Source organism: Eschrichtius robustus, chromosome 13 (assembly GCF_028021215.1).
Source record: "Eschrichtius robustus isolate mEscRob2 chromosome 13, mEscRob2.pri, whole genome shotgun sequence".
NCBI lineage: Eukaryota > Metazoa > Chordata > Mammalia > Artiodactyla > Eschrichtiidae > Eschrichtius > Eschrichtius robustus.
Genome location: NC_090836.1, coordinates 74,819,511 through 74,841,955, shown reverse-complemented (window position 1 = coordinate 74,841,955; position 22,445 = coordinate 74,819,511). Strand labels below are relative to the sequence as shown.

General features: G+C 37.5%; 1 protein-coding gene across 2 annotated transcripts in view; it reads left to right on the top strand.

Moving 5' to 3' along the window:
* Positions 1-17,373, top strand: part of KITLG (KIT ligand) — a 93,513-nt gene extending 76,140 nt beyond the window's left edge. For both annotated transcript variants that reach the window (XM_068560073.1, XM_068560072.1), the window contains 4 exons: positions 2,878-2,987; positions 3,690-3,757; positions 5,162-5,238; positions 13,041-17,373. In XM_068560073.1, the coding sequence (XP_068416174.1) occupies positions 2,878-2,987; positions 3,690-3,757; positions 5,162-5,201 (218 nt within the window). In that variant the 3' untranslated portion in view covers positions 5,202-5,238; positions 13,041-17,373. The remainder of the gene's footprint in view (positions 1-2,877; positions 2,988-3,689; positions 3,758-5,161; positions 5,239-13,040) is intronic.
* The last annotated feature ends 5,072 nt before the right edge of the window (positions 17,374-22,445 follow it).

Here is a 22,445-nt window from a genome sequence, read left to right as displayed (position 1 = left end):
GGAGTTCAGCAAAATTGTAGCACAGTTTTTTTGTGTTCTGTGTTTGTACAGATGTCTGATGTTATTAGTCAAATCACACAAATCAGTTCCCCCAAATTTTGAACTGTGGACAGCTTTCATAATAATGAGATACAATTAACATGAAAACAACCCAGGAATTTGGGATTACTCAAATCCTGTCCAGATGAGCTCCACCACCCCATACACTTTCTGGGGCGATCTTTTCATAAAAGAAAAGCTTTGGCCCTAATACCCTTCATATGGGCCTTGAGGCACATAATTCAGATCTCATTGATCCCTGGCCTCATTGATTCCTGGCGGATAGCAGCAGTAGTAAGTATTGGGAGTCATGCCCTGGAGGCGTAAGCAAGCCTTTTCTGATAACATCAATTTTTCTCTCCCTGGAAGAGGAATGGCAGGATCACTGAAGAGAACCCAAGGCCTGGCTGTGAAGCCATTTGCATTAACAAGAGAAATAAGGAAAGCGAGGTGACACCTCTGTGGGAGGGAAGCTCAGTTCCTGTGGGTCTGACCCCCTCCCTTCTCCCTCCCTCTCTCCTGCCGGAGGACTGCTGCTGCGTGTTAGTCAGATTCCAGAACTTTGTTCAGGGCCATAGTCCTAGGGGTGGAAGTTTAAAGTGGTTAAAAAGTCACAGTGCTCTGGTAGAGGGAGGTGAGCTTTCTTTAGCCTCTAAAGAAACACCTCCTTCAGGGGCTGTCCTCCTACCTGAGAAAGATTTTGAGTGGGGAGTCCCAGAACACCTCACTCTGTAGCAAGCTTATTGCTGGTGGGTGTGGCCTTTCTTCTGGTCTGATCGATGCAATTCAAGATTTGGCTTTTGGATAGAACAAGAAGAGCAGGGTTTTAGCTGCCTTGATTCTGGGGCATCTGGCTGTCCAAACATAGGTAATGGAGTTCTCCATAGCACCATCTTAGCTCATTAGTTTTCCATTGGAGCTGGGGACAAAATATTAATAGCTTTCTTTGTTCTCTCTGTATATGTCTATGTATGTCACCTGGCCAAATCATAATCACATGCCAGCAATCCCAGTAGACAGTGTGGGCCATAGTGGGCTGGCCATCAAGGAGAATTCAAACATGTCACTGGAATATAAACACAAACAGCCAAATTATTTATAGATAATGATATAAACATTTCTAAAATGGTCGGAATTGCATGTTAACTCCAAATCCATTTCCTCATAGAAAACACCTTTATAAATGGTAGTAAAATCCCCGACAAGTACACATAATCTTATATAACCCTTAAAATAGCTATATTATTGGAATGACAGTATTACTTCAGTTATACCAAATCCCATTTTATAACTAAGGCTTAATTTGGTGATAGAATTCATGTTGAGCTTTAATTTAAGATGCCTAAAACATATTTCCATGGGGCTGTAGGATGTGAGGTGGGCCAAAAGAGCTGTCAGTCTAGTCTTAAGGAAGTGATTCATGGTTACGTGAATGGAAGATTCCACTTTACCCAATGTCCCTTAGTATAAGGGACACCCATGACTCACTACATCCCCCTCCATTCCCCACCCCAGCACACACACACAAACTTACTGTTTTGAGAGCCTCTTTGGAAACATAAGAATCATAGAATTAATGAATTTCCTGTACCAAGTTTAGCAATGGTAGGGAAATGGGCAATTCCTGTTCTCACTATAATAGATAACATTTGTTTCTTGCCTCTTCGGTTAAATCTATGAGTTTATTTTTCCATCTTAAATGCTGATACACATACAGTGGTTTGGTTCTTTTATATTATGTACTTTAGGTACTTTATCTGTTAAATAGGTGACTATAGGCTGACACAGTACCCAAGTATCATTGCAAAATATCATAGCCCAAAACAGTCACTTTCCCTTGGATTGGTTTACATTTTGATCATACAATTGTTGAAAGTGTACAATTTCTAAATGTATTACATCTTCAAAAGAAAACTGAAAGTTTAACTCTTACAAGTTGACACATTGACACATATGTGTCAATGTTTTCAAACAACTAAGCTGTTCCTTGTAAGGAGATGATAGAAAAATCTGTCAACATGTTAAGTTTTGTGTTGGGAGCAAGAGACGCTTGGGGGAGATGTGTTGTTTAATTCCTGAATCATTCTGCTTCTCATGGAAGAGCAAAGCAGGGTGAAGGGAGGTGTCCCAAGTTAAACTCATGTGTGTGTCTTCTCTCTCACTAAATTACATATTTAGAGTCAGCTTAAGGAGACACTGGTACTTCCAGCCATTCTTTCATGTTCAGTAGTCTCAGACTTCCGAACACAGAAAGTCTGAAAATTCAAACCTTTACTCCAGAGTACAGTTCTGGGCCCTACCTGGCATCCAATAAATGTCAGCTGAAGATGTGATGAGGAGACACCATAATTCTAAACTTGAGGTCCCTAAAAGTACTCTAACCACAAGGTACAGGTATTAACTTAATATTTGAGGCAGGCCAAACATAGCTTGATGCATGCATCCAGACCTTGATCCGGGTTGCAAAATGTCTTCTTTAAACTTTCTTGGCAAGATGTGAAGTGTGAGAAAGTGAGAAGATATTAGAAGATAAAGGCATGGAAGATGGATTTGCTTGATGATATAAATCATTTGCAGGTATATGTCATCTGTGTTCCATATGGGTCTGCATTAACCAAGTCAAATAGCCTTCTGTCTGTGGGGTTTCTTTCTTTTTTCAACTTGTATCTTTTGGAGACTACATCGACTTGTAGTGCAAGCAGGAAAATCAGTGTTTTAAATATTTTAAACAGATAGGTCAAGAGTACATTTCGGAAACAGTTGGGAACAACCACAGGATGAGAGCAAAACCTCTGGCATGGATAAACTGTGTTCACCACTGTACTGTTTAAATTACAGGGAAGGCCTCAAATCCCATTGAAGACTCCAGCCTACAATGGGCAGCCGTAGCATTGCCAGCATTCTTTTCTCTTGTAATTGGGTTTGCTTTTGGAGCCTTATACTGGAAGGTAAGTGTTGCTATTCGTTTTTTTTTTCCCCTTGATCACAAAATTTCTGAACTTTATATATTTATTTGTTCATACTCTATTACATCAATGATTAGCTAACAAACTGACCTTTTCTAAGAAAGGATCCTACCAAGAAAACAATAAGATGGGATATATTTTAATTCATAATCTCCACAGATCGTGCATCTTAGAAAGGTTCCCCCATTCCTCATTATCCTTTGAAGACCACCCCTCTAGCTGAGCATGCATACGTAAGAAAATGCAAACTGGTTTTATTAGCCTGAACTAAATATAAAAAGGAAGAAATAGGCTGAAAAATCATATGATGATTTGATTAAAACCAGCTAGAAATGCCATTTGTATGATCTGCTATTTTGTATTTCTACTCTTTTCTTCTCTTTGTCTTGAAGCCTGTCTAAAATTTTTAAATGTGCTAAATGATTGCAACTCAGCTTTTTGAAATGTCTTTTTAATTTGATTACTATTTAAATCTTTCAGTTTCTTTATTATTCTTTCATCTCCAACATCCTAAAAATGCTGAGTTGATAAAACCGTGCATTTTTCATAATTTCTTATTGCAAAAGTATTTTTATATGCTGCATGCTGATGAAAACATAGACGTGGAGACTGTTTACCTCTTAAATAGCACATGATATATTGATATTTTTACAATATATGTATATATCACTGTTCTTTTCCCAGAAGAAACAACCAAATCTTACAAGGGCAGTTGAAAATATACAGATTAATGAAGAGGATAATGAGATAAGGTATTTTGTTTTACTAAATGTGTGCATAAGTAAGCTTGACCTCGCCACTTCACATCCCGTGCATGTGCTCATAACACCTTTAAGAAGTGTTTCACTCTCATGATGGCAGCTCCCAACTGATGTCTTCCAAGTTTTATCCACATTTCTGATCTCTCATTGCCTCTTCAATCCTACATCTCCATTTACTTGGGAAACACCTTCACATAATTGTCTTCATGACCCTTCTGACGGTATCATCTCTGCTCTCTTTATTTCTATAAACAGCAGAATCTTCCTCACGTTCCTGGTCATGGAGCTCGGGAGGCACGTTTGCTTATTCTCCTCTTTTCCACACTATAGCCAAGACATGCTTAGCTCTTTCTTGGCAATAGTCATTATCTTCATCCATATCTTTATTATGTCTTGACTGAGTTGCTGCCACAGAACCTTTCTTTTCCTCGGTCTTTCTAAACTCCACCTTTGTCTTTCTTCTGTAAACCCCATTCTTTTTTTTTTAAGATGTTAGCTAGGAGTTTTTCTTTCTTTCTTTTTTTTTTTAAATTAATTAATTAATTTATTTATTTTTGGCTGTGTTGGGTCTGCGTTTCTGCGCGAGGGCTTTCTCTAGTTGCGGCAAGCAGGGGCCACTCTTCATTGCGGTGCGCGGGTCTCTTACTGTCGCGGCCTCTCCCGTTGCGGAGCACAGGCTCCAGACGCGCAGGCTCAGTAATTGTGGCTCACGGGCCCAGTTGCTCCGCGGCATGTGGGATCTTCCCAGACCAGGGCTCGAACCCGTGTCCCCTGCATTAGCAGGCAGATTCTCAACCACTGCGCCACCAGGGAAGCCCTGAACCCCATTCTTAATATCACTTCCTAGTCAAGATACTTTCAGTGATTTTTCTCTTGCATACTTCATATATTTGACCTCACTCTGGCTTTCAGAGCCCTTAATTTTTCTCAACCTACTCAGTATTTTCTTCAAAGCCAAATACAAAAATTGTTTTGTGAGACCTTGCCACTTGTGGTAGCTGACGCTGATCACTTTTTTACCCTATCCCATACTGCTCCAGGACCAATGCTTTGATGTTACATTCAGTTAATAGTTTTCATTTGGCATGTTATTTTCTCTTATATCATGCTGCATGTGTACATATTCACGTATTAAGTGCATATAAGCATTTTCTGTATGTGTACCTGCATATGCGTAGAGAATTTTTTAACTACCTGGGGAGACTATGTGGAAGCAGATGAAGTCTTCCCTCTTCCCTATACTAATATTATGAAGGTAAGCTTCCCACTCAATTTTGCAATCTTTTGCTCCTGTATTTACAGAAAAATGAAAACTGCCCTTTACAATGCCCAGATCATGGTTACTTCAGAATCTCTGTCTAAATGCAAATAAACATGTTTCTTATTCTTTTTCAGTATGTTGCAAGAAAAAGAGAGAGAGTTTCACGAAGTGTAATTGTGGCTTGTATCAACACTGTTACTTTTGTACATTGGTAAGTTTTAAGAATTCAAGTTAAAAGATATAACAAGAACTATACAGCATCCTAGACACCAAAATTTATTAAGTCTTCTATCAAGCTGGGGTCAGTGTGTTAGCTGAAACTGTTACATAATTGAATTGTGCATTCTCAAGTTTTGAAAGGCAAGCAGTGTTATTCCAGTTTAGTGGATTCATCTTGTATGGGAGATATACAAAGCATTAACAGTTGAGTGTTTCCCAATTTTTTTTTTTTTTTTTGGCTGCGCCACTGGGACTTGGGGGATCTTAGTTCCCCAACCAGGGGTTGAACCCGCGCCCTCAGTGAAAGCATGGAGTCCTAACCACTGGGCCACCAGGGAATTTCTGAGTGTTTCCTATTTTTGAGGCCAGAAAATAAATTAGACAAGGGGCAAAGTAGGACTAAAATAAAATATTATTAATAGAGGAAGAATAAATAAAATCAATTTCAATTAGGTGTGATTACTATAACATGATAGGAAAAGTATCTCATGTGTTAAATGCTGAAACAAGCAAAAATCAAAAACATTGCCCTGCTATTTTAAGGAAAAGGAGAAAAGGTCAAAATCCCATACAGTAGGAGAGGGAAATTGTCAAGGTAAAGTGCCACTTGCCACATGACTGGTAATACTTGTGCCTCATCACAGGCCAGAGCCCAGGACACACTGAAGATAAACCGGGGACAGATAACCTGTTGGGATTGTGTGGGTCTGTGAAGGGCCTGGGGAGAAGGGAGACTAGGAAAACATGACCAGAGGGCGCTGATGTTTATACCTCCTCTCCCCTCTCCTGTCTACTTTCTCAACTCCCAAGCTGCAGACGCGGTGCAGGGAGCACCCTGAATGGCACTAACCTGATCCAACGTCATGCATGCTCTTCCCATTTGTACTTCTGCCAACTCACTGTTAATTCTGTTCTGCTCCTGAACCCCCATTTATTACAGTGGTGTATGAGTGTTCTTTCATCTTCCTAAATCTTCAGTTCTTCCCCTGCACTCCCTCGCGGTTAGAGGATCATTTACTCGCCCGATTATTATAGACATGGTCTCTGGTGAGCGTCACCTTTTCCTTACAGGTCACTGTCCTTCCAGCTTTCCCTTCTGTCCCAGATTCAGAGATTTCTCTCTAGATTGAACCTTCCCCAGGGAAACTGGGTCACAGAGCCTCTTGTCTCCTCCAGGAACTCACTTTTATCAAACATCCTTTTTCAACAACCCAAAATAACATCGTATAATAATAGTAATTATGTCGCATATGCCTCTAACACTTTAACCCTGCTATTACACAGACTTCATTTTTGCCTTGAATCATGCCCTTGATCACCACCTCTGGAGCATGAATAGCACCCTTTCTTTCTTCTGCTCCCATCTTAGCTCTCTCTAGGCTCATGTTTCCTGTCAAACACTGTAAAGGAATAAACCCTTCCCTTGACCCTTTTTATTTTCAGGTGCAGTGTTCCCCAAGCTGAAATCATTGTTATTCCAAGAAACATATTTCTTTGACCTCCAATCCCAGTACAAACCTACTGTTTTTTCCCCGTCTGCTGTTTCAGTTCCCTTAAGCCAGACATCCACCAACTACACATTAAATGGTTCATTGAACCTTAAAGGCTCAAGTAATGTTCTCTGTGGTTTGCTTTTGGATGGCATCACTGGCATCCTGTTTTGGCACATAGGTGATGTGGTGTTTAATTGTGGCATTTGTCCTGTGACATTTGGGAAATGGATTATGATGGAAAAGCCCAGGGCACTTGTCTAGGAGAAAGAAAGATGGCATTTTAAAGCAGCTGTAGTCAAGCAACTTACACATACTAGTCAGGGAACATACAAGGACAGGAACTGAGGCTGTCTGGTTCTTGCTGTATCTCCTCACAAGTACCTCACTTGTTGCCTAAGCATTGTAGGCGCTCAATAAATGTCTGTTGAAGAAGTGACTGAGTGAATAAATAAACCCTAAATGAAAATCTCACCAAGTAGTAAGGAAGATAGTTCTGCTGAAGTGGCCTTTTTTTTTAAGGTTGTTTTTGTTTTGCAAGACAAATACGGTGTAGAGACCTGCTCTACAACATAATGCTTAGAGTTAAAAAAAGCTACATTGTGTATTTAAAACTGTGTTCAGAGGGTAGATCTTGTGTTAAGTGTTCTTACTGCAATAAAATGTTTTAAAACAATCTTTTAAAAAGTGCAGTAAGGTTTATTTTTATCTTGTATGTGTATGTGTGTGTTTAATTTGCTGATTTTGGTCAGTAGGACAGCAAAGTATGTACAGCAAGGGGGAATACAGTCATATGGGAAATGGCTAAATTATTTTTCTTAAAATCTGAAATATTACTCATATAATTAAACGAATGAAATCAGACAGGTTAAAGAAGCCCCAAATCGTTTAGAAATAAACTCATCACATATCATTGAGGAGTTGATGTAAAATAGATGACCTTATTCCTCACCATCTCTGCAAAGCTCTCTCAAGGCTCAGTTCAGAACCACCACCTCCAAAAAGCTGCCTTCCCAAATGAAATTCATCTCTCTTTTATGACCCTCTAATTATATTTTGTATTACATTTTATACAATATTAATATGGTATTAGTTACCGTTACTTACATAGACATTACTTACTCACAGCCACTTACGTAGACGTTTTGTGTCCTCTTCTAAACCATAAGCTCATAGAGGACAGGATTGGTTTCTGAATTTCATTTTGGAATCCCATTAAACTATATAGTTTACACTTTGCACATGCAAGTGATGAATGTATCTGTTGAATAAATGAATGGAGAGATGGATGAATACCTCAGAGAACTGCAGTAATGTGAGAATAAAATTTATGGAGTAAAAACAAAAATAGACGTGTGTAGGTAGAAGTAAATAAGAATTCAAATACTGAGGGCAAGACAGATAAAAGGAAGAAAAAAGAAGCAGCTCATTATCATGAATCTGCAACCCCCGAAGTCAAAATATATATGTATCATTTGTAACCATTTATTGAGTACGCATTGTATAGAGAAAGCCTGTTCCTTGTACCAACAGAGGTTTGGTAAAACCTGCCAAGGAAATTTGAGTATAATTTGGGGAAAGGGATGTGGTGGAGGGAAAGGCTTGGGAGAACAGACTATGACATGGTAGGAGAGGAAATATGCCAAGAAATAAGAAGAACAGTAGTAAAAAGTACCAAGATAGAAATGAAATGTGGAGTTGTAATTATATATTTTAAAAATTGGATATAATTTGGATTATAGTCATTTTCTTGCTTAAGAAAAAAAGGGGAAAATAATATAAGGAATGACTCAGGTTTGTGGCAAGGATTTCTCCCTGAAATAGAAGTTTCACGAACTAAAACAAATTAAACCAGGACAAGTATTGGAACACTAGAATAGAAAACATATGGAATAGTTCTCCAACCTATAATTGGAAGATGAAGAGGAGGATTTGATATTTTAAATACAAGGAAGGAATGTAGATAATGAACCAGAGACAAAAGAAGTTGCCTCTAAGAGAAAATATACAAGAGCTGTGTTTATTTGACATCAAACGTGAAATTATCTCTGCAAAAAGTTAAAAAATGTACTTAGTCAACTAGCTGATGACAAGTATACGTATGTGGCATCCCAGAAGGATTTTTCATTTATTGGGTTGCGTGTAGCACAGTTTAAGAGAAAGAAATAGAGTAGATCATAGCACAATTTTACTCTTCATTCTAACCACAAATGTGACACCAACAAGCTCTAGTGGGTGCATTGTTGGATGCAAAGCTTAATATAACCTAGTTCTGTCCTCAGATTGCTTATGGCCTACAAAAGGAGATAAGACATATGCATAATAACCTATTTTAAAACAGACTAAAGGAGCTTTTGGTTAAAAAACAACAAAAGGAGCTGACAAAGAAATGCAATAAGGAATCAAAGGCAAAGCCACTGCATATGGTTGTACAGGATGTGCCCTGAACATAGCTCTAGATAATGAATGGTACAGATGGCATCCCATAGAATTGTACCACCCATATACAATTGTCTTATTTAACAGGGGAGAGAAATCACTCGGAGAAAGGCTTTATTGTATGGGTGATGGAGGTGGCATTTGTATGGAACTGGATCTTGGATGATTGCTAAAATTTTACTGGCAATAGGGAAGGGGTAAATCCAGATACTGCAAATGGCATAAGTTAAATCAGGGAGCCAAAAGTACAGACTGTGTTCAAGAGTTTGTACAGCTGGACTCCAGTAGAAGTACACATAAAGGGTTGAAATGCTGAGAAAGGATGGGCATCAGTTTGAAACAGGATCTGAATTCCAAGTACAGGGCTTACACTCTATTGAGTAATATAAGGAGTTGTTGGAGGGTTTAGAAAAGATGTGAGTAATACAATCAAAGCAGAGGTTTAGGAAAGTAATCAGACGTTGGCGTGGCCAGATGGATGGGAGTGGTGACCTGGAGTCAAGGAGTCCACTTAGGAGGCCAATCTTCAAAACAGATGTGAGAGAATGACAACCTGAACTAGGGTCACAGCCATGGAAATAGGAAAGCATAGGCCATTTTGGAGTCACTGCAGTGAAAGAATCAATAAGTCCTAGTTCCTGATGGGATGTGAGGCTTGACATCACAGGCAGTAATCAGGGATGATTTGGAGCCTATGGGACTAACCAGATGGCAGTGCCATTAGAAAAAAATGGGAGAAGGAGCCGTTAGTAGTTATTAACCAGTGGCCAAATATGCTTCACTGGAAATTCAGAGTACAGTAAGGGCTGGAAATAATAGATTTAGGATTGGGAAGTCATCCACAAAGAATTTTAATTGAGACCTTGGGAGAAGGACCGTGTAATCACGGAGAAGGCCCAGTTTGGTTGACGGTAAATAGCATGAGTTTGAGATACTGAGATACTGAGATGGCGATGTTTAGGGACTTATCCCAGCATGGGATAAGTGTAGAAAGTAATTCTTTTTTTTTTTTTTTTAAATTTATTTTATTTATTTATTTTTGGCTGTGTTGGGTCTTCGTTGTGGTGCACGGGCTTCTCATTGCAGTGGCTTCTCTTGTTGCAGAGCACGGGCTCTAGGTGTGCGGGCTTCAGTAGTTGTGGCATGCAGGCTCAGTAGTTGTGGCACACGGGCTTAGTTGCTCCGTGGCATGTGGGGTCTTCCCGGACTAGGGCTCGAACCCGTGTCCCCTGCATTGGCAGGAGGATTCTTAACCCCTGGGCCACCAGGGAAGTCCCTAGAAAGTAATTCTTATTATAATTAGGCTGCTGGAGAGATTCATTAAAGAAACACAACCTGCAAGTTTCCAGTAGATCTAAGACAGAAGAAAGTCGATCCTAGAACTGGAATAGGGATGAAGGCAAGTTATGCTGGGACATTTATTGCACAGGACTCAATAATGGTTGGTTACCAATGGCCAGATCTTTGACTCTTTACCACATATTTCCTAAGAATTTCTAGAGCTTTGAAGGCTTTGGTTTGGAGCTTGCTCTCTGTAGATACATTGTGATGCAGAGGATTAGAAGGGATTAGACTTGGGTCTAATCTGCACCTTAACTAGCTGTAGGTTCCTGGATGAGTCAGTTGTCTTTTAACCCCTGATTCTTTAAACGTAATGAGGGGATAATAACACTCACCCTATTTATTTCATGAGGTTGTTGCCAGAATCCACGGTATTATAAAAATGGTAGTTTCGTTCTATGGGAAACCAGTTGTTGGCTTTTAAGTTTGTTTTCTTTGCTAAATGATCCAAAGACATAATCAGAATAGATTTCCAATCTTGCTTCTCTACGCTTAAGTTTAGAGTTTCAAGTTATTTGTAGCTTTTTAAAAATATATATATATATTTTGCTTTTTTGTGATTTCCTTCTGCTTTTCTAACCAAGTTTTATTTTTAAAATATCTGCTAGGTAATTTGCATTTCTGAAATTTGCTCTTAATGCCTGTTAATTTTTCCTTCAGTATTTAATTCTGCTTTCCTAAATACAGGTTTTCTATTTTGTAGAGTTCTCTGTTTGGTAAATTGTCATGTAATATGCTTTTTAGTATATTATTACATTTTATATATTTACATTTTCAATATACTACATTTAATGATTGCATACGTTTTATATACTACATTAGAGTAATATACATTTAGCATATTACTGGAAAAAACACTGTACTTCTTATCACTCATACTATAAAGTTTTATATATAGTCTATGTAATGATATCAAACATTTTAAAACCAGTGATCTCTGGTTCTGGGATTGATAAATAAGGACAAAATAGGAAAAGAGTAGGGAAGAAACTAAATGCAAAATACATTAGGGGTTGTGATTAAAGATAGCATGCAAATGCTGCCTATAATTTAAAAAAAAAAAAAAAAGGTAAGGAAGTACAAATACTTCACTTGAAAGTTGAAAAATCTGAAAGCTGAGTCCATAGCTCAGTGGTTTAACACAAGCACTGAAAAACTAAAACAGAGTCTGGCTTTCATGCTTCACCAAGTACAGTAAGCTGTGCTGCAGCCAAATGAACTTCCCCATAGGCTTTGTCAGGATGTGGTGCCAGGATTTCTATCTTTCTTTTTTTGGCTGACAGTACTAAAGGAGATCTTACTGCTGCTATTTCCTCAGTTGGGAGAAGTGATTGCTAGAACCTGGCTAGGCAGTCAGGATACTGGCACTGATCTGTGGCTAGGAGGCTGTCATTTGTGGGTGGCCTCTGATCAGCCTCTCCACCTGTCCCAGATATCTCTTTCATGCCACTCCATCAATCTCCACTTCTCCACTCTGAACACCGCCATTGTTCTTCAGACCCTCTCCCCTCACCACCTGTTTACAACCTCTTCATAGCCTTGTTAGAGAAATTCAAGGCTACATAGATTGATAACCCTCTTATCAGAAATGGAGATAATTTGTGGTGTGCCTGGGGGTATGAAAGCCACAGAGTATTCATTCATCCACTCTATGTTCAAGAAATATTTGTTGAGTACAAGTGGCCCCCTCCAGCGCTATGCAAAAGTAGAGCATTCCAATGAAACCTGTCTTCAACCAAAATGGCTTAAAGCAAAGAAGCAATCACCTTAGGATACATCTTGCTAATGGGATGCATAAAATAAATCGATGTAAAGCACAGATGCTCATAGACACAATTCAAAGCTATGGTGGCTTTATACTGAGATGCTAAGTGTAGTTCCGGGGAAGGAACTTGGCGGTGCCACTCTCACTGCTGGCGGTGCACGCTGCCTCTGTAGGCTCACTGCAGAACAAACCCTGAATGCGACGGTCTCTTTTTGCCTTTTTTCATAAAAGCAAAAATCCTCTTTGGATTTCTTTCGTTTGTCGAAAACAGGTACTAGTTATAAAGCAGAAACTAACACACCATTGTAAAGCAATTATACTCCAATAAAGATGTTAAAAAAAAAAAACAAAAAACAGGTACTAAAGTAGGTCTTTTGTAAAAGCAAAGTGGTATAAAGGGAACTTTGAAAAAGCAGGGACACCCATATCTATTTTGTACCAGGCACTGTTCTAGGTGTTGGAGTACAGCAGTGAAAAAGATAAACAAAAGCTCTATGTCCTCATGGGGCTTACATTCTAATGGGAAGAGACACTCAGTAAACAGTAAGGTCATTTCAGATTATGTGAAATGTTACTAGGGAGATCAGCGAGTGACTGATCACTGCATCTAGGAAACATTTGTCAAGTTATTTTAGGCTGTGTAAGTGAAGCATACATTGTAAACCTATTACTCATTCTGTAGTCATATGAATTCAGCTACTGAGAATGAAAAGAAGGCAGAAAGCAGATATGCTATAATCTCTCTTTTTTCTTCTCTAGGTGGGTAACAGTTCACGTTTGCTTCATAAATGAAGCAGCTTTAAACAAATTCCTATTCTGTCTGGAGTGACAGACCGCATCTTTATCTGTTCTTGCTACCCATGACTATGTGGATGATTCAGAAATTGGAACAAAGTGTTTTACTGTGAAACTGGCACTGAAGTAATCATCTGTAAAGAAGAACTTGCACGGAGCAGGACTCTATTTTAAGGACCTGGGGGATTTGTGGTCTCAATTAGAACTTGCAGCTGATGTTGGGAGAGAAAGCACGTGTCCCAGACTGCACATACCGTTTTGCATGCCTCCAGAAACGTCTAATTGTTGAAAAACCACATAGCTTTACTTTACAGTTACAACCTGCAGTTCATAGTTATCTTGGTCTCTGCAAGTAGATTTCAGCCTGGATAGTGGGGGGTCATCATTTTTACCAAAGGGATCTAGAAAAAATTCAAAAAACAAAAACTCAATAGCATCAGCCACTGTTCATTTAGAAAGCAGTGGGAAAAGAGGGTGGGAGTAGGCACAGGTCAGTCTTACAGCTGCTGATCAATGAATGATATGGGTCTGAGCTTGGTCTCTTTCTGACACAGAGTGTGCTCAACCGTGTCCCACTAGACAAATGGACATGGTTGTCTGACTTTAGTCATGCAGGGCAGCCAGTACTGAATTACAGCAGTGATGCCTTTGCAGAGGAGAGACTCCGAAAGAGTCATCACACGAAGAAGCTGTGGACACTCCAGCAGAACAGTCTGCCGAGGAGGGCATCTGGCACCCCTGGTGAAGTCAGCCTTTGCCCTTGACCACTATGGCGTGTACAAATTGTGCTTGCAAATTATATTACGACATGTTTCTATTCTAAAACTATTACAGAGTTACGTAAAGGGACTTAGGAGAAATCACTGAATGTATGGAGGCCGCATTTTCAATTTCTGCTGTGGGAGAGAGTAAATATAAATTATGATATTTAGTATCTATGGTTAGACAACCACACTCACATGCTAATATGGGTGTTGAAAACTAGGTGACTTGGCTTTTTCAAGAATGCAGGGAATCAGGAAACTTTAGTTATTTATAGTATAATCACCATTATCTGTTTAAAGGATCCATTATTTAAAATCAGGCACTCTGTATTCATTAAGGTTTATGAATTAAAAATAAAAAGAAAGCTTTATGTAGTTACGCATGTCAGTTTGCTATTAAAATATGCGACAGCGTTTTTGTCATATTGAGTGAACTTGACAGGAATTCCCAAGATGGACATTGCATTTTTAAACCAGAACTTGTAAGACATTAAGTGAACTTCCCTTGCCAATTTTTTTTTATTTCAAAGGAACATCTGACTAAGGTCAAAGAATGATTTCTTTTGGCTTATTTTGATCAAGATTCTTTTAATATATCACAAACGTACACATAAAGGAATCCAAAGCTTTCCATTCTAACTTGATCCTTGTGATAGCATCGTTGCCATGTCTATCACCATCACATGACTATTTTCAATGCAGTGATAGAGAAGGGCATGAAAAACTGCTATCTTTCCTTTGTTTTCAAAAGTCCAAGAATTTCTAGTAGAGTTGGATTTTAGCTTATGTTCAAAGCTAATTCAAATACAACTCTAGTAAGTGGCCTTTGCTCTTTTTTATACCAAAGAGCTCAGATGATTTCTACGATCCCTTCTCTAAAGTGCTGTGGTTCCTCAAACACTAGTCATGTCTCTAAGATACAACCCAGATGCTTTGGGAAGCTGCATTAATTTATTCAGTCCCTCAAATATCCCATGGTACAACTGATTATATATAATAAAACCAGAGATCAATTTAATGGCTGAAAGGACCTGTCTCAGTGTGTGATATTGATTGTTTTGAAGAAAATAGACATAGATTAACATGAGTATGTGTGTAGGTCATGTGTCGATTGAGAAGATTGATACTTCTCAATCTAATAGTTTGTTTCAGCAATGGGTTCAGTTTTTGTAAGTATGTAAAAATGCTGCTTAATGAGCTTTAGAGTATAATAGATGTACTTTTGTTCTCAAAGCTGGTAGCTGGGTTTTAACACACAAGGACATGGTCCTAATCGATAGAGTTAAGTAAACAAATTCAGCAAGTTATGAAATCTGGCATGGTAGGCGAAGGGAGATGTATTCTGCCTAATTAAATGTATTGGTTCATTGAGAGTTGTGTGGATTACCAATTTTTAAAACACTAAAATTCAGTAAAATACACGAACAATAGAAAAATGCTGAACATTACTTTGGTTGGTAGTTGCTTGGGAATGAACTGTCATATCTACTTGGAGATTAAAATATATATATACATATATGTCTTTGCTTTATTTTATCCAATATGTGTTCTGAACATCCTTTATAAATCATGGAAAACTCACAACTGACATCTTAAACTGTAAAATCACCTTTTAAATTGGTGCCATGTATCTGATAGTTCTCTTTTGTAATGTTTCAAAATTGTCTTTTAAACTGGTTTCAGAAGTCTGCAGATTCTAAATTATACTTTAGTATAAAGTATAATTAAGCTTTGTACCTCTGTGGTAGAACCCAAATCTATAGAGAAACTGGCACTGATAAACGGTGCCTGCCCTGTGATATCAAAGCGTTGCTGGATTTTGTATTATAATCTGATGTGCTTACCACACAGCCAGTTTCTAATGAGTCAGAAACAAGTTATTTTTTTCAATACTTTAATAGAACAAGTACCCTATTCTCTTTGAAAAGGATTAACTATGTGAAAAATGACAATGTATGATAAAGTATGTTCACAATGAAATATCTGCTTTTAGTAAGAATTAAAGTACTTTGGAGAAACTTTGTGGCATATTTTGGTATTCTAATACAAATGAAGTTTTAAATTAATAGAAAAATCCATTCAGAATTCATGGATATTTCTTAATGTTTTTCTGAAGCTAGGTTCTGGTTTCAAAATGTAATTCCAGTATGGGGCTTTTAGCCATTCCCTACATATTCTAATTTAACTAAGAAATATATTTTTCAAGAAGGCAGTTTGACATAGTGGGATGGATGTTAGGAAAAATTGTCAGGAGCTTCCACTCTGCCATTAACAGGTATTGGTAAATCACTGCCCTTCTTTGGCTCTCAATTTTTATTTATCTATATGGTGAAGTCAGGTCATACCATAGGTATGAGAGAAACCTATTGATATGTGACTGACAAAGATGATAAAATAGAGCTGAAACTATCACATATAAAATATCCAACTCTGATCTCTGTGAATAAGCAATTTGAACATAAAAAGCTATGGCTGTTCTTGTTTGTAATGTAAATAGGGTCCATTCGTAAAAGTGAAAATCAGTCTCCTGTAGGGTGAGTCGGATAACCACTTACACAAGAGATGGGTTTTTCCTTTGCTTAAGTAAACATTTTTGGATCACCTCTGACGAATGAAAACCAAGAGTACATTTTACCCAGGAAAAGATAAGATGTGTGTAACATTTGGAAGTATACCAAATTAAGCATTTAAATGCTCTCATTTTCTTAAAAGCTAAGAGCAGAAAATGTAAGATGCTTATAAAGTTGTTAAGTGCAAAAAGATACTTTAGAATCCATTTGGAGATGGGTAAACCATAAATTATATTTCAGTTGGAATATATTTCAGTTGAATTGGAAAATGGGATAAGAATTTTAAAGAAAGCCAGCTTGTTTTGAAACAGTATTATTCTGAAATTGGCATTAAAATATAAACATTCAGATTGAAATTCCAACCACTTTATTTGTGGTGTTTGATCACACAGTTTATGGTGTTGCTGGAAATGCCTTTGTCTGTAAAGATAAAATAATGGTTCTTTCATTTCCTAACAAGATACTGTTTTGAAATAATCCATATTAAAATGGATATTCTTGATCCTAAAATGTTTCCTAAGCATTGTATATGTATTTATAACCGCCGTCTCCAATTACATCTTAATTATGTTGTTTTTTAAAATAAAATTGTTTAAACTAAAAACCATAGTATTTTCAGTTACTTGATTTCTGAGCTATGACTCACTAAATAAAAATTTCCAATCAAAATACCCTATTCTCCTATATTCTAAGGATTAATGTGTGATTATAGTGTCCACTTGCCACTATTTTTTAAATCAATGGACTTAAAGTATTCAGACATTTAGATGGATGCACAGATATATTGCTAGTTCAGTCATAGATTGGAGTTTGCATATTGTAATGTAAATGTATGTCAACATTATTCTATAGTTTTATTATGACTGAAGTTTAATTAAATAAAAAAGGTTGTAAAATGTGATGTGTATGTGTATGTACTGTATGTGTACTTTTTAAAATAGGTTTATGTCCTGACCCTTTTTTATACAGGTTTGAATTTGAAATTACATTATATATACACATACTTTATTGTTCTAAATAAAGAATTTTATGCACTCAAATTTGCCCTGTCATTATCTTAAAGTTATCACACATGTTCATAACATGGTTGAGCATTTAAGCTAAACTCAAATTTTTCTGTGGAAACATTATCATTACTCTAGATTTTGTTGTAATATGCACAAAAGGAGATAAATCATTTTATTCCAATAAATATGTATTGGTTAAGTAATCAAGGAAGATAGGTAAGGTAATCAAAGAAGGTAAAGTTGAATTAATACATTATTGGATCTCAAGAGGTTTCTAACTTAGTTGGGGAGAAGATAGGAAAACCACTGTCAACTGCATAAAGCCACAGTGAAGTAATTACCTAAGTGCAAAACTGCGGTCTAGTTAATGTACTTGGGGCACACAGGAAGAAGAAATGGATAGACTAGGGATGATAATGGGGGAGTTGGTGTTTGGGCTAAGATTTACAAGGATGAGAAATTTTGATAAAGAAGGATAATTATGCCCAGCCTGGGCAGTGTTTTCCAAAGCAAGAAGTTTTAAAATTTCTCAACTTATCCCATCAAATCCAACCCGTGTGTCCTGAGCATACAGTGCATAAAGAGATACACAGTGAGATGAGACCAGAGCCTTGAATGCCACAAGGAGGGCAGATTGTTCTTAGGCGCCATGGGAAGCCATTGCGTGTTTCTGAGAAGGGGGATGGAATGGCAAGATCATACACCATTATGGCTTACGTGGTTTAGGCAATAAATAATCATCCTACCTAACCCCTGGTTGGTATTGGACTCCTGAGACCACATCCTCTAGCTTTATGACATCACACTTATTCACCCACCATTTCTTTTCAGTTTCTTTGCTGACTTTTCCTCCTCTGCTCATGCTTTATATTACAAACTTCCATCAACATAAGCCTAGACGATAATAGCCTTGTAACTGATCGCACTCCTCAACTATTTAGCCCTTTTTCAATCAGTTCCTCATGTTAGAGTGAATAATATGGAGACAACTGATAATACTTTTCTCTGATTAAAACACTGAAATGGCTTCTCATTATTTTTCAGGACCAAACCCAAACTCAACATGGTTTATAAGGCCCTCCTCGCCACATCTCATAATTTTTTGGGGGGGGCAGGGGGTTGCTAATTGTTTGTTTTCCCCTTTAAGTTATAAACAACATGAGGACTAGGACCATGAAGACTTATATCATTGCATTCCCCAAATTTAATGCAATAATAAAGCATGGAATTGAAACAAAATTTGATCTGAATAGATATTACGTATTGCAATGTTCAATAAGTTAAAAGTTATTTCCTAAAACTTTTTATCATGGACAATTTGAAATATATGCAAAAGTAGAGTAGTGTAATGAACTTCCATGTAACCATAACCTAGCTTCAATCTTACTTAACTGCTGAATGATCTTATTTTATCTAAGTCACCTATTATACCCCTTACCCACCACCCCTTTCATATTATTTTTAGGCTAATACCTACAAATATTTGATCTGTAAATATTTATATGTGTATCTCTAAATTACAAATTTTAAAACATAATCAATACCTTTGTCACACCTAAGAAAAATTAAAAATAATTCCTTAATATCAAAGACCCAATAAGTATTCATATTTTGTCTCACATCATCATGCATTGCAATATTGTACTACAGCAGAGTATAAAATAAAGGTAAAATTCTCCCTCCAACATTAAAGTTCGTTCCTCCAGAGGAAAACAGCTACTTCTTGTTAACCCTCAGAAAAACTATGTGTACATACATATTTATGCAATGCTATTCTCTAACCTTACTTTTCCCGTTTATTAGAAGAATGTGTAACACTCTGCATCAGCCCAGATAAACCTTTATCCACTACCATAGCCAAGAAATTATAGATGGACATTGAAATTGTACTATAATGTGTGCCTTTTGGAATTCCAGTCCATACTTAGCAAAATCCAATGTACTTTCAGAACTTTTCCTTCAAAATGAAAATGAGGCTCTCTTTTGAGTATATATCTGCCTCTTCAGCCCTCTCAGTTGGTGGCTGTGTTTCCTCCATAACTGTCACTGTGTCTGGCAGTGAGTTCTCTGGTTCTCATTGCTGCTTCTGGGTCATCACTCCCTAATCCCTCCCAGATTTGAATCTCATGTTATCATATTACATACCCACTGCTATTCACTGCTGCTTTCATGTACTAACTCTCAGGTTCTTCTCCTTCATTTCTTGATGGTATGAGCACCTAGTTCACTGTCACTCAACTCATCTGTACTCCTGTCTTATTTCTTGGGATTTTGATACACATATAAATGATCCTTTCAACACCCTGTCCTTTCTGGTCCTTGAAATGTCTCTCTTAGTGAGCCAGTCCTCAACACCACCCTAGCCACTTAGTCTGATGGTCACCCTGTAGGCTTTGTCGCTTCCAATAACAGCAACTCATCCATATCTCAATACCATGCATCCCATTTCTTGCCATCACTTTGTATCTTTCCAGTTTACCCCCTCATGGATTCAATTCCAACGATCCTTTGATCCACAAGGCCTGTCAATCTATTGATTCTACCATTATCCACTAACTGTCAACCTCTGATATCCCCTCCCCTCTCCTTATGCAGGTTAAAATTCATATCCAGCATTAGAATCATTCTATTGCCTACAGCTTCCTCTCTCTTGATCCCCCTCACTTCCTAATATTTGCTTGGTAAATGATGCCCCTGCTCAAATCCAGTTCTCCACCCACTCTTTGTCTATACTTGTGTGGCTAAACATGGCTGCAGTACAGCATACCATCCTGCCTACTGGTTTCTCTATAAATTCCTTCCCATGAACTTCAGGTGGGTCCTAATGCTGCTCAATAATTATATTTCCCTAGTCTATTTCCATTCTCATAGCTATTTCATATATTATTTTCTCTCCCAAACCACCCACCTCATTCCCCATTCTCACTGTTAGCAATCCCGATTGCTATTTTACCTTGAAAAGTGAAAAAAATTAAAGAGAACTTCCAAAGACTCCTAGCACCCGGAAGCTGATTTTCTGTGAAGCTGGAGAAGCTTAAATGCTTGGTCCTCACTTACATAGGTCTTTTATAAGTCATAGCAGGGGGCCTAGCAATATATTCACATAGAAATATATCCATTTATCTTTATTCCATTTATCTTTTAGGTATTAGTAGATGTTCTGTGTGGCAATGGCTTCCAGCAACTCTCCCACTGACCACTGTGCCAATTCACTAGGGCATCATGACCCAAAGGTGTGTGGTCAGAGGCTGTGTCATGATGCCCTGGCGAATGTGTCCTATGGACCTGGCCCCAGAAGTATGTGGGTGAAGGAGGAGAAACAAGGTTTAAAATGAATGGAACCAGAAGCCAGTTTTTGGAAAATTCTCACAATCATCACAGTCACCTGTAAATTGTAAATGGAAGAATCAGGATTTATTAATGCCTCACCAAAACAGTAGCTTTCCTTACCAGAAAATACTCAGTAAGGCAGAGTATACATTTATAAACAAACCATACTTTCTTTTTCTCTTAATGGTGAGGAAACACAATAGAATTTAACAAAATTGCCATGTTTATAGAACCAGAAAATCTGTATGTGAGGACAATGACAAATGCATAGCATTGTATATCCAACATTATATTATTATACAGAATTGTTTCATTGCCCTAAAAAATCCCTTGTGCTTTACATAGTCAGTCTTCCTTCCCCTCCCCCTGTACCTCTGGAAACCACTGATTTTTAATTGTCTTTATAGTTTTTACTTTTTCCAGAATGTCATATAATTGAAATCCTACAATATGTAGCCTTTTCAGGCTGGCTTCTTTTAATTAGCAATATGCATTGAAGATTCATCTATGTCTTTCATGGCTTGACAGCTCATTTCTTTTTGTCACTGAATAATATTCCATTGTATGAATGTATTACAGTTTGTTTATCCATTCACCTATTAAGGACATCTCAGTTGTTTCCAGTTTTTGGTGAGTATGAATAAAGCAGCTATAAACATTCAATTTTTTGTGGACATCACTTTTCAAATCAGTTGGGTAAATATTAAGGAGTACAATTGCTGGACTGTATGGTAAGACTGTTGAGGTTTGTGAGAAAATGCAAACTGTCTTCTAAAGTGGCTGCACCATTCAGCATTCCCAGCAGCTGTGAGCGAGAGGTCCTGATGCTCCACAGCCTTGCCAGCCATTGTTACTGTCAGTTTTTGTTTTTTGTTTTTAGCTATCCTAATCGGTAGGTAATTGCATATTATTGTTGTTTTAATTTGCAGTTCCCTGATGACAAATGAGCATCTTTTCATATGCTTATTTGCCATCTGTATATCTTCTTTGGTGAGATGTCTGTTCAAATCTTTTGTCCATTTTAAAATTGGGTTATTTTCTTATTGTTGAATTTTAAGACTTCTTTGCGTATTTTAGATGCAAGACCTCTGTCAAATATGTGTTGCTGTGCATATTTTCTACCAGTCTGTGGCTTGTCTTATCATTCACTTAACAGTGTCTTTTACAGAGCAGCTGCAAGGATTTTTTAAAAAGCACATGTAAGAACATAGAGTATGTATCCTGTTCAATTCATTCCCTTAATCTCATCAGAGTAAAAGCAGTTTACACAGTACCTAAAATTGCTGATTACTTTGGTATTTTGCAACTATTAATATTTTTTCTTTTCAGGGTCCTCTTGTTTAGATAGAGTATTTTAAACACATGAAAACTTGGACCTTCTAATGTGTTTTTGTGTAACAAGATGTCCTCCCCAGTGTAAGGCTGTTGGGACATAATGACATTTTAAAGACTTCTAACATATATTTTTTAAAGATTCAAAACAAAAAGTCAAAACACATGAGAAGAAAGAAATTGATAAAATTCAGACACATCATTTAACTCCAACTTGGAAAGATATTTTGGAATGGTTCATAAAAACAATTGAGAAATTATAAACTCCTGATTCAAACATGTAAAATAGATACAAAGGATCCCTTTCTGTCATTTTTGTATTTATTTATTAAACAATTGAAAAACTACTTAAATAGATGTGAAACG